The sequence below is a fragment of the Thalassophryne amazonica genome, chromosome 9, assembly GCF_902500255.1.
Source record: "Thalassophryne amazonica chromosome 9, fThaAma1.1, whole genome shotgun sequence".
Taxonomy (NCBI): domain Eukaryota; kingdom Metazoa; phylum Chordata; class Actinopteri; order Batrachoidiformes; family Batrachoididae; genus Thalassophryne; species Thalassophryne amazonica.
Window position 1 is genome coordinate 82696948 of NC_047111.1, and position 13819 is coordinate 82710766.

Sequence of the window (13819 nt, forward strand, 5' to 3'; positions counted from 1 at the left end):
GGAGTTTTCAGGGAATACTGTTAAGTCTTCTATTTCCATACCATAAGTCAGAACAAGATCTAAGATATGATTAAAGTGGTGGGTGGACTCATTTACTTTTTGAGCAAAGCCAATAGAGTCTAATAATAGATTAAATGCAGTGTTGAGGCTGTCATTCTCAGCATCTGTGTGGATGTTAAAATCGCCCACTATAATTATCTTATCTGAGCTAAGCACTAAGTCAGACAAAAGGTCTGAAAATTCACAGAGAAACTCACAGTAACGACCAGGTGGACGATAGATAATAATAAATAAAACTGGTTTTGGGGACTTCCAATTTGGATGGACAAGACTAAGAGACAAGCCTTCAAATGAATTAAAGCTCTGTCTAGGTTTTTGATTAATTAATAAGCTGGAATGGAAGATTGCTGCTAATCCTCCGCCCCGGCCCGTGCTACGAGCATTCTGACAGTTAGTGTGACTCGGGGGTATTGACTCATTTAAACTAACATATTCATCCTGCTGTAACCAGGTTTCTGTTAGGCAGAATAAATCAATACGTTGATCAATTATTATATCATTTACCAACAGGGACTTAGAAGAGAGAGACCTAATGTTTAATAGACCACATTTAACTGTTTTAGTCTGTGGTACAGTTGAAGGTGCTATATTATTTTTTCTTTTTGAATTTTTATGCTTAAATAGATTTTTGCTGGTTATTGGTGGTCTGGGAGCAAGCACCGTCTCTACGGGGATGGGGTAATGAGGGGATGGCAGGGGGAGAGAAGCTGCAGAGAGGTGTATAAGACCACAGCTCTGCCTCCTGGTCCCAACGCTGGACGGTCACAGTTTGGAGGATCCAAGAAAATTGGCCAGATTTCTAGAAATGAGAGCTGCTCCATCCAAAGTGGGATGGATGCCGTCTCTCCTAACAAGACCAGGTTTTCCCCAGAAGCTTTGCCAATTATCTATGAAGCCCACCTCATTTTTTGGACACCACTCAGACAGCCAGCAATTCAAGGAGAACATGCGGCTAAACATGTCACTCCCGGTCCGATTGGGGAGGGGCCCAGAGAAAACAACAGAGTCCGACATTGTTTTTGCAAAGTTACACACCGATTTAATGTTAATTTTAGTGACCTCCGATTGGCGTAACCGAGTGTCATTACTGCCGACGTGAATTACAATCTTACCAAATTTACGCTTAGCCTTAGCCAGCAATTTCAAATTTCCTTCAATGTCGACTGCTCTGGCCCCCGGAAGACAATTGACTATGGTTGCTGGTGTCGCTAACTTCACATTTCTCAAAACAGAGTCGCCAATAACCAGAGTTTGATCCTCGGCGAGTGTATCGTCGAGTGGGGAAAAACGGTTAGAGATGTGAACGGGTTGACGGTGTACACGGGGCTTCTGTTTAGGGCTACGCTTCCTCCTCACAGTCACCCAGTCAGCCTGCTTTCCCAACTGCTCGGGATCTGCCAGAGGGGAACTAACGGCGGCTAAGCAACCGTGGTCCGCACCGACTACAGGGGCCTGGCTAATTGTAGAATTTTCCACGGTGCGGAGCCGAGTCTCCAATTCGCCCAGCCTGGCCTCCAAAGCTACGAATAAGCTACACTTATTACAAGTACCGTTACTGCTAAAGGAGGCCGAGGAATAACTAAACATTTCACACCCAGAGCAGAAAAGTACGGGAGAGACAGGAGAAGCCGCCATGCTAAATCGGCTAAGAGCTAGTAGGTACGCTAACCTAGCGGATTCCTAAAAACACGCAAAGTGAATAATGTGTAAATAATTTAGAGGTGATTCAGCAGAAGGAGCGCTTCAGTCAAGGCACCAGACAGACCATGAAGCAGCACAGATAACGCACGGCAACAGCGCCAAAAAACAAAATAAAATAAAAATCCACCAGACAGGCCGTGGAGCAGCACAGGTAACGCAGGGCAAGAGTACTAAAAAATAAAATAAAATAAAAATCCACCAGACAGGCTGTGGAGCAGCACAGGCAACGCACGGCAGCAGTGCTAGAAAATAAAATAAAAATCCACCAGACAGGCCATGAAGCAACACAGGTAACGCAGGGCAAGAGTACTAAAAAATAAAATAAAATAAAAATCCACCAGACAGGCTGTGGAGCAGCACAGGTGACGCATGGCAACAGTGCTAAAAAACAAAATAAAATCCACCAGACAGACCATGGAACAGCACAGGTAACACACGGCAACAGTGCTAAAAAATAAAATAAAAATCCAATGGAATCCGTAAATGGAAGCTGAAAGGCTCCACTACAAGCACAGCTTCAAATATCATACATCTCTACACATCATTATGACACTACCTTCATTAAAAAAATGTCATATCTCAAAATGTTATAACAACACTAAAAAATATCTTTTGTCTGTCCAGACGGTCAGAATTCATCCATTACTTTTCCATTAAATTTTTCACCACGAACAAATTGAAAAACTGACAAGCTCCATCCTCCTCTGCTGTCATAAAATATATACCTTACCAAGTTTTGCTAAACTACATATTGCCTGTTTAACCAGTAACATGACAATTTTCATGTTAACCCCTGGAACTGTATGTTGTCATTTGAAAGCAGTCTGTTATTTTAGAAAGCTGCAGGCATCCGGTGAATTCATGGAAGACAATGAAAAGGATAAGAATCTGCCCCTGCAAACATCAGACTCTGACGAGGAGTGAGCTGGATCTTATGGCGGTTAAATGATGAGTCTGTCAGCAGAGGGAGAGCAGATGGTGGAAGAGGGGTTCCTTGACTTGGGGCTGCCTAAAATCCCACCCCTCCCACCACCCATCTGTCCCCCTTTTATCCCAGCCCTGGCAGGGGGTGGCAGCAAGGCAAGGGTAATGTAAGATTAGCCAAATGAGGGGCAGCAGACATGAAAGAAGAGGCACAAAGGGGATGCAGCGGGACAATAATGAAGCAAGGGGTTTGAGACAGGAAAGATCGTGGGGGGTGGAGGTGGAGGTGTTTTCATTTCACATCATTAGCTCACTTTTGTCTGCATTCTAAAAAGTAAGTTCTTTTGGCTTCTCCCTGTTTCACTTGGGGTCATCACTGCATGTTGATTTGACACAAGTTTTACAACAGATGCCCATCCTGACATAACTCATTACATGGACAACAGGCAGGGGTGGTCTTGAACCAGGAACCCAACATTTCTCGAGAATGTGTGAAGTTTTGACTCACTGGATGCAATGTTAAAACATGTTGGTTTCTCAGAATACAAAAGATGGAGAACAAGACCCTACTTTTTCTGGGTCAGGTTCAAAACCTCTGAATTGCCCCTCACACACACACACACATATATATATAAAAAACTCCTTTGTCCCTCAGGCCATCAGTAACAGGAAGACAGAGGTTAGGAATGAGAGGGACAGTAGTTGCCAGTAAACCAGTATTGATCAATATAGCTGGTATTTATATGTGTATTTATATTACAAACTGTTTTTCTTTTTTACTTTCACTTTTGATACTCTGTGTGCTTCTTACCCTGTGTGCTGCTATACAATGCTGCTGTAACCTCAATTTTCCTGAGGGAGTCTCCCCAAGGGATCAATAAAGTTGTACTATGTAGTCTAATCTAATGTATCTATTTCGTGTCTGAGATATATATATATATATATATACAAAAAATATACACACACACTAGTGTGTTGACCACGGAGATTGACGGGTGTGAGTCCAGGCCCGGATCCAGACCGGTTTGGGCCGATGCAGTTGCATGGATCAAATTTTTTTATGCATCGTTCGTCATCGGTAAAAAAAAAATCTTGAATAATCCCGAATAGTGCCCAACGTGTCCCCGCGGTGAACACAGCTTTGGTTTTCATGTCAACCTATAGTCTGTAAATTATATGAATTTTTTCGAGTTTCAGAGTCATACGGACGTACAAATAAAGTCGGATATTCAGGATTTGGTCTGCAGCGGCTCTGTAATCAACAGTTTCTGCAGCGCGACTCCACTTTGAAGCCGTAAAAAATTGAAGCAATGCTTCGATTCAATGGCTCATGGCTCTTTGATTCGCTGCTCTTCAGAAGCGGTAAGTCCGCTTCTTAACCCCTCTCAAAGCCATTAAAATATCATGAGTCACTTTTGTGTGTATTAAAGTCACTAACTGGGACTGTTGTCTTGTTGCAATCAAGAAACGAGAATAGTCCTACGTTCTGTTCACACAGCTCGAAACACTGCACGGCTCTCTGCCGAGACAGAGTCCGGTCGGAATTAATAACTTCAAAATGAATTGCCGCTTTAAATAAAATGACACCTCTTTCCAAACGTTGTAATACAGACAAGAAACTACAATCGACCTCCCAAAATAAGACGTGCTGTATTTCTTTATAAATTACATCCTGAAGTGAAACACTGCAGCTGTAAGAGCTCAGCTCAGATATATGGAAAGACATTCATGCCAATAATATCTGAAAGGAAATGCTTTTGACAAAAACTACAGATTTTGTTTATTCCTATTTATGTCCAGAGATCACGGATCCACCATGTAGAGTTTATTATGTCCAAAGTTTAAGGATCCAGTGACCAATGTCATATTTATTTACTTTAAGACTTAATAAAATGTTCAATTTCAATTCAATCGGCTTATAAAGTGCCACATCAATCAATCAATCAATCAATCAATCAATTTTTTTATATAGCGCCAAATCACAACAAACAGTTGCCCCAAGGCGCTTTATATTGTAAGGCAAGGCCATACAATAATTATGTAAAACCCCAACGGTCAAAACGACCCCCTGTGAGCAAGCACTTGGCTACAGTGGGAAGGAAAAACTCCCTTTTAACAGGAAGAAACCTCCAGCAGAACCAGGCTCAGGGAGGGGCAGTCTTCTGCTGGGACTGGTTGGGGCTGAGGGAGAGAAGCAGGAAAAAGACATGCTGTGGAGGGGAGCAGAGATCGATCACTAATGATTAAATGCAGAGTGGTGCATACAGAGCAAAAAGAGAAAGAAACAGTGCATCATGGGAACCCCCCAGCAGTCTACGTCTATAGCAGCATAACTAAGGGATGGTTCAGGGTCACCTGATCCAGCCCTAACTATAAGCTTTAGCAAAAAGGAAAGTTTTAAGCCTAATCTTAAAAGTAGAGAGGGTGTCTGTCTCCCTGATCTGAATTGGGAGCTGGTTCCACAGGAGAGGAGCCTGAAAGCTGAAGGCTCTGCCTCCCATTCTACTCTTACAAACCCTAGGAACTACAAGTAAGCCTGCAGTCTGAGAGCGAAGCGCTCTATTGGGGTGATATGGTACTACGAGGTCCCTAAGATAAGATGGGACCTGATTATTCAAAACCTTATAAGTAAGAACAAGAATTTTAAATTCTATTCTAGAATTAACAGGAAGCCAATGAAGAGAGGCCAATATGGGTGAGATATGCTCTCTCCTTCTAGTCCCCGTCAGTACTCTAGCTGCAGCATTTTGAATTAACTGAAGGCTTTTTAGGGAACTTTTAGGACAACCTGATAATAATGAATTACAATAGTCCAGCCTAGAGGAAATAAATGCATGAATTAGTTTTTCAGCATCACTCTGAGACAAGACCTTTCTGATTTTAGAGATATTGCGTAAATGCAAAAAAGCAGTCCTACATATTTGTTTAATATGCGCTTTGAATGACATATCCTGATCAAAAATGACTCCAAGATTTCTCACAGTATTACTAGAGGTCAGGGTAATGCCATCCAGAGTAAGGATCTGGTTAGACACCATGTTTCTAAGATTTGTGGGGCCAAGTACAATAACTTCAGTTTTATCTGAGTTTAAAAGCAGGAAATTAGAGGTCATCCATGTCTTTATGTCTGTAAGACAATCCTGCAGTTTAGCTAATTGGTGTGTGTCCTCTGGCTTCATGGATAGATAAAGCTGGGTATCATCTGCGTAACAATGAAAATTTAAGTAATACCGTCTAATAATACTGCCTAAGGGAAGCATGTATAAACTGAATAAAATTGGTCCTAGCACAGAACCTTGTGGAACTCCATAATTAACTTTAGTCTGTGAAGAAGATTCCCCATTTACATGAACAAATTGTAATCTATTAGACAAATATGATTCAAACCACCGCAGCGCAGTGCCTTTAATACCTATGGCATGCTCTAATCTCTGTAATAAAATTTTATGGTCAACAGTATCAAAAGCAGCACTGAGGTCTAACAGAACAAGCACAGAGATGAGTCCACTGTCCGAGGCCATAAGAAGATCATTTGTAACCTTCACTAATGCTGTTTCTGTACTATGATGAATTCTAAAACCTGACTGAAACTCTTCAAATAGACCATTCCTCTGCAGATGATCAGTTAGCTGTTTTACAACTACCCTTTCAAGAATTTTGAGAGAAAAGTAAGGTTGGAGATTGGCCTATAATTAGCTAAGATAGCTGGGTCAAGTGATGGCTTTTTAAGTAATGGTTTAATTACTGTGGTACATAGCCAACTAATAAAGATAGATTGATCATATTTAAGATCGAAGCATTAAATAATGGTAGGGCTTCCTTGAGCAGCCTGGTAGGAATGGGGTCTAATAAACATGTTGATGGTTTGGATGAAGTAACTAATGAAAATAACTCAGACAGAACAATCGGAGAGAAAGAGTCTAACCAAATACCGGCATCACTGAAAGCAGCCAAAGATAACGATACGTCTTTGGGATGGTTATGAGTAATTTTTTCTCTAATAGTTAAAATTTTGTTAGCAAAGAAAGTCATGAAGTCATTACTAGTTAAAGTTAATGGAATACTCAGCTCAATAGAGCTCTGACTCTTTGTCAGCCTGGCTACAGTGCTGAAAAGAAACCTGGGGTTGTTCTTATTTTCTTCAATTAGTGATGAGTAGAAAGATGTCCTAGCTTTACGGAGGGCTTTTTTATAGAGCAACAGACTCTTTTTCCAGGCTAAGTGAAGATCATCTAAATTAGTGAGACGCCATTTCCTCTCCAACTTACGGGTTATCTGCTTTAAGCTACGAGTTTGTGAGTTATACCACGGAGTCAGACACTTCTGATTTAAAGCTCTCTTTTTCAGAGGAGCTACAGCATCCAAAGTTGTCTTCAATGAGGATGTAAAACTATTGACGAGATACTCTATCTCCCTTACAGAGTTTAGGTAGCTACTCTGCACTGTGTTGGTATATGGCATTAGAGAGCATAAAGAAGGAATCATATCCTTAAACCTAGTTACAGCGCTTTCTGAAAGACTTCTAGTGTAATGAAACTTATTCCCCACTGCTGGGTAGTCCATCAGAGTAAATGTAATTGTTATTAAGAAATGATCAGACAGAAGGGAGTTTTCAGGGAATACTGTTAAGTCTTCTATTTCCATACCATAAGTCAGAACAAGATCTAAGATATGATTAAAGTGGTGGGTGGACTCATTTACGTTTTGAGCAAAGCCAATAGAGCCAACACATATCACAAATACATCACAATTGTACACGTATCAATCAATCAATCAATCAATTTTTTTTTTATATAGCGCCAAATCACAACAAACAGTTGCCCCAAGGCGCTTTATATTGTAAGGCAAGGCCATACAATAATGATGTAAAACCCCAACGGTCAAAACGACCCCCTGTGAGCAAGCACTTGGCTACAGTGGGAAGGAAAAACTCCCTTTTAACAGGAAGAAACCTCCAGCAGAACCAGGCTCAGGGAGGGGCAGTCTTCTGCTGGGACTGGTTGGGGCTGAAGGAGAGAAGCAGGAAAAAGACATGCTGTGGAGGGGAGCAGAGATCGATCACTAATGATTAAATGCAGAGTGGTGCATACAGAGCAAAAAGAGAAAGAAACAGTGCATCATGGGAACCCCCCAGCAGTCTACGTCTATAGCAGCATAACTAAGGGATGGTTCAGGGTCACCTGATCCAGCCCTAACTATAAGCTTTAGCAAAAAGGAAAGTTTTAAGCCTAATCTTAAAAGTAGAGAGGGTGTCTGTCTCCCTGATCTGAATTGGGAGCTGGTTCCACAGGAGAGGAGCCTGAAAGCTGAAGGCTCTGCCTCCCATTCTACTCTTACAAACCCTAGGAACTACAAGTAAGCCTGCAGTCTGAGAGCGAAGCGCTCTATTGGGGTGATATGGTACTACGAGGTCCCTAAGATAAGATGGGACCTGATTATTCAAAACCTTATAAGTAAGAAGAAGAATTTTAAATTCTATTCTAGAATTAACAGGAAGCCAATGAAGAGAGGCCAATATGGGTGAGATATGCTCTCTCCTTCTAGTCCCCGTCAGCACTCTAGCTGCAGTTGTACACATATCACAACTGTGATATGTGTACAATTGTGATGTATTTATTTTAGTATATTTAGTCATGGACATGATGAATATTGTTACCTGCTGGACTGTTTCTAATTCTGATTGGTATCAATGGAAAATGTCTTCTGTGAACTGTCTGTACTCAATATATTATTATTAAGAATATATGCAGTCATATTGTTATTGATTTTATCAATTGAAAAAAATAATCAGATATAGATTCTGGTATAATTGAAAGATTTTGGCAATAAATTTGATCCTGTTTACAGTCAATTTTTGTTATAGTGGGTTTTTTTAAGGACATCATATTTTATACAACTATGAAGTGTTCACTATGCTCCATGAAGTATAATAAATATATTAAAAGAAGTGTGATGCACACAAATAAAAGAATGAAAATTATTGAATAACAACATGCATACGATTTTTATTTTATCATTGGGCAAAAATGCATGTCAGATTTTCACTCTGGATCCAGCCCTGCAGACCTCAAACATTTTTACAAGAGGAGCTCAACCCTTTTATTTTCTGTTAATTATGTAATTTTTTAATGTTAATTTACTGGCTTAATGTATTTCTAAATTGTTTTGGTTCTTGTTATCATATACACATTATTATTATTATTACTTCTATTTTGTCATTTGATTTTTAAATGGACCACACTTTCACTTTCTTGTGTCATCCATGTATTTTTTTTAATTTTAATATTACTTAATTAATATACTACTATTACTAAGCTGCTGTTAAACTAATAGAAAATAAAAGTTATTTAATTTGTTTTGTAGTATTTTTGGATTTTCCTGCTGCAGCTGCTCACCAAAAGGGGGTGCTGCATCCCCCTCAGCAATTCAAATTCCAGTGTTCCTGCTCAAAATGTACTAACATTAATAAATGAATTATGCACATTATTTGCTGGACAAACATTAAAAGGGGAAGAGAGTTCTTACTTTTGGTGATGGAGTTATGGAGGCTCAGGGCCCGCGAGTTTCTTTCAGCACGGTCCACACATGACAACCGCGAGGACAGGAGGGATGAATCACTCACTGATGCTTTCTCCTCACCAAAGTCAGCCCCTGTAAACTAAGACACAAAGAGGGGAAGCAGCTCTGTCAGAGAGGGCGCAGGTGTCAGGGAGAAACCACTGGGATGTGGTTTGGTCTATAGTCACCTGCTCGTCCTCCAGGGACTCTTTAGTTTTGACAGCTAGGATGAGGTCGGGTGTGGCGTCCCTCAGCTCCCCAATGTTCTCATAGATGTGCCGCTCCACCTTCAGACTTATGTTGTCATACACATGGCTGTGATCCGAAAAAGGAATGGGGTGCAATTGCAGCAAGAAGACACAAAGCAAATCTGCAGTTGAAGTTTTGTGATTTAAAAAAAAAAAAATCCAGATGTGAAAATAAAAACCAGAGCATGTAGTCCAGTAATCTTCAGGATTGCTTAGATAGTATCTGCTGACTGACAGCTGCTATCCTGAGTTCACAAAATTATCCATTAGAAATATCACATCTGATACAGTTTCCGTACTTTATTCACTTTGGTTTTGTGTGACACAATAAAAGAAGCCGAACAGACTTTAATATAAACCTCATGAATATTTAGACTGAGCACAATTTCCTCCTCATACCGAAGGGGATTCTGTGGATTCTGAAGCTCCTTCTGCAGGCACTTCTGTCACATTCATTCCTTTTCTATACACACGTATTTCAATTAAGGGTCATTGGGGTGGGAGGTGGGGGCTGGACCCTATCCCCGCGGTGGGTGTTGCAAGGGTGGGGTGGGGGGGTGGAGGTCAGGGGGGAGGTCTGTATCTGCCGGATGGAGGAGTTCTGGTGGTCAGAGGACATGGAGGCGTTGCAGGATCAAGGCACACCACTGCTTCATCTCAGGGAGCTTTGGAGGCTGCTCCAGTAAGCTATATTCTTTCATGCAGTAATGTTTTGTGTGCAAATGTGTTTCCTAGTCTGAAAACCTCTCCCCTGAGTCCACCATTTAAACACAATGCACCAGTGACAAAGACACACCACATTTAAAAGGTAACAACTGATGACACAGAATCTGCTGCAAAATACTTTTATCCTGGACCTCCTTTCTACTGAAAAAGCATTCCCTATAAATAGTGCAGACAGCATGAGCTGTGTATTATTATGAACAACACAGACATTCTTTATGAAATAATGATGTTACTGCAGAATTTTTAAAAATGTGTTTTACGGAGCCTCTAGGCACCACAAGCAAACCTCGACTGTGTAGCAATGTTAAAGCTGTCTCAAATAAAACCAAAACTATTTGCATAAATAAACAGGGAGTGAAGTGAGGAAAAAAAATGATTTCTATGATATTCTTTAGCAAATCAAAAAATATAACAGTGCTAAAATACTTTTGGCCATATGAGCATAAAATTAGCAAACTAAATGTGACCTTTTGATCCCTTAAAATACGTCCAGGTTAGCCATCTTTGATCTTGTCCAAGGTCTCTGTCCCAAGAATGTTCCCTTTGAATTTGAAGACCCTGGCAGTAAGAGCAGGTAATAGTAACTTAGTAATAGTAACTTATGCTGAGCACAAACGGACAGACGCAAAGTCTTTGCAATACCCGATGGCCATATATTTTGGTCTTGGGTAGTGATGGCAAAAATCTGCACACTTCTTATGAAACTTGGCTTAATATTGGAAAAATACTGTGCAAACCATCTATTACCCCTTGGCCTTTGGTAAGATTTTTTTTCCATTTTGTTTGTAAAAAGTGCATGTGATGAACACACATGGTGCTGATTATCAAATATTTTTTGCATTAACATATTAAACTTAAAACAGTAAACATAGATGTTCATGAATTTCACTACAGGTGTTTAGGTTATATCTGTCAAATCACACTGTAATTTTCTTGCAAACAAACTATGAAAAAGAGTGGCAAGCATGGAAGAATAAGAAAAAATAATCTAATTTAGCTTTTGAAAAATATTTATTATTTGTGTCCTCTATTCCATGATGTTACAAGAACATCATACTGATCACTACATTATTCACTGATTATTTTCAACTGGGCAGCATGGTGGCTTAGTGGTTAGCACTGTTGCCTCACAGAGAGAAGGTCATGGGTCGATTCCCATCTGTGGCCTTTCTGTGTGGAGTTTGCATGTTCTCCCCATGTTTTTGCGTGGGTTCCCTCCTGGTGCTCCGGCTTCCTCCCACATCCAAAGACATGCAGGTTAGGTGAATTAGAATCTTTAAATTGTCCATAGGTGTGAGTGTGTTTGTTTGTCTATATGCGGCCCTGCGATAGACTGGTGCCCTGTCCAGCGTATATCCTGCTGGGATAGGCTCCAGCCCCGCGACCCGATCTTGGATAAGCGGTTGAAGATGAGGGTGTGTACTGTATTTTCAACCAGTTTGTTATTGTTGTTGAATCATGCATTGGGCTTTGAACCCACAAAATAATCAGGTTTTTGTTAATCACAAAAAAAAAATCTGTTACTTTCTTTAGTATAATACTTTTTTTTTTTTTTTTAAATAAAACAGACACATTTCTGTAAAATGTTATTTTTTATGGTACTGGTAATTGTATAATTTGGCCTTTTACTGACAAACTCATTAAAAAACAAACACATTTTAAGACAGTATGATAGGTTGGCTCCCTATGAGCTATGACCTATAAAAAGATAGGACACAAACATCCATATTGAGCATTTAGAGGTGCACCAGTTAATCCAAAGATGCTTAAATATCAGATATTTGATCAACTGGCTCTTTCCAGAAGATAGAGTGTTCATGCTGATGTATAGCTCTTTGTCACAGGTTGCAAGACATCCTGCAGGCTTAACTTCAGCTGAGGGGTTAAAAACTAATAATTTCCACATCAGATGTTCTTCTGCTGTAAGCAAAGTGACACATTGCTTCATATTGTTTTCATCCATGCCTCATCCTCTGCAGGAAAAGTGATGCACTAAGTCTATAATTAAAGTATGACACACCAGCTTCAGATGGCCAAAGCTTACAGTTCCACTAAGGGACAATTGGGGGAGGCTCTAAAAGTGAGTCAATCCACATAATAGCTAATGATAAATATCCAACCTTTCAGCAGAAATTAACATTTACAGCATTGGACAAAATGGTTTTACCTGTTCACGACAACTGTACTGGGAATTAATTATTACATAACTTGTCCTTTTAAACCATTTTAAGGCAAAAATGTATGACAAGTCAGTGGCTTGGTCACACTGACTGATAGCTTGTATGTATCTGGTCAAGGCAGCCACCCACTAGCCTCTAGCAGTGCATGTTAGCTGTTGTGGACTTGACTGTGTTTGTCCTTTCTGAGCATTTAATGAGAATTATCTGAGATCATATGATTTTCTATGCAGATAATTACACTAACAGCTCATTTAAGAAGTCTGTGCTCCAGTATTTCCATTGAATGAAATTTTAGTGTTGATAATTCACATATTAGCACTGTTAGCACTAATTAGCAGGTATTGATAAATGGTGACAATAGCCACCCTGATGGCACCAGTGTTCCTGAGGCAATTTGCCACCAAGCCACCCGGTATAAGAACCACTGCCCAATCTGCAACAATATACCTTAGTCAAACATCCAAAGTATGTTAACCGTGGCTTGCTCGATAACTATGAGATGAGGGTGTATTCTACTTTCATTCATCGTGTCCAGGTCACTGCGGTCTTGCTCATGCTCCACCTCTTTACCATTTATGTGTTGGCCTGAAGTCAGGCGGAGTCAAGCACTGTCAAAATTGTGACATTTAAAGCTGCTCCATTTCAACTTCAGACCCGCTCTTCAGACAACACATGGATGACATCATGGAGAGTTTGTCTAGGTTATACAGAGTCTGTAGTACGAATGTGTCGTATATGTTTATAAACCTTTATGAACACATAAGTGTTTATGAAAAACTCACCCATCAAACGTATCGCTAAAACATGGCTGCCTTTCCAAGGAATAGCTGCGTATGAGTGGGGGGGTGGTGCTCTCTTGCTTCTGATTGACTGGATGGTCTTGCAGAGAAGTTGCGCGTGACAGAGGGAGGTTGGGCGGGGTTAGGAGCGATCGCTGCACTTTGTTCGCCGGTTGCTCTTCACCGTCTTCCCCTTTTACATGTACCTCCATTATGTTAATCTCTTCGCCATCGCTCGCATTCAGCATGTCCTGGCGGGACTCCTCCTGCTCCTCCCTCTCGTCCAGCACCCAGGCCTCTCCAGACTGATCCTCGCCCGGCTTACACTCTGCATCTTTGATGGCTTTCTGGTACAGCTCAGAGAAACTTCTGCAGGATGCAAAACAACAAAAGAAAAACACATTCGGATGAAAAGGGCTCGTTTATTCTTGCAGCACTGAGTCACACAGGAGGACACAGGAAGCCCAAAACAAAGACGAATGCAGAATAAAAACAACTATATTTAGCTCAGCGTCTGCTAAATTCCTTTGAAATCACAGAAGCCACACTGTTTATCAAATATGTCACCTTTGTGCTGTCACCGAGGAGCATTTCAACCCTAAATCTAAATAAAGTACAGTGCAGTCATTGAGGACGCCTCTGC

General features: G+C 40.6%; 1 protein-coding gene across 1 annotated transcript in view; it reads right to left on the reverse strand.

Annotated features, from left to right (window-relative positions):
• The window catches only part of zmp:0000001168 (signal-induced proliferation-associated 1-like protein 1), a 63494-nt gene that overhangs the window by 14021 nt on the left and 35654 nt on the right, over positions 1 to 13819 (reverse strand). The window contains exons 10-12 of the mRNA XM_034179089.1: positions 13180 to 13545; positions 9432 to 9558; positions 9211 to 9343 (exon numbers count right to left, since the gene is read on the reverse strand). Coding sequence (XP_034034980.1) covers positions 9211 to 9343; positions 9432 to 9558; positions 13180 to 13545 — 626 coding nt within the window. The remainder of the gene's footprint in view (positions 1 to 9210; positions 9344 to 9431; positions 9559 to 13179; positions 13546 to 13819) is intronic.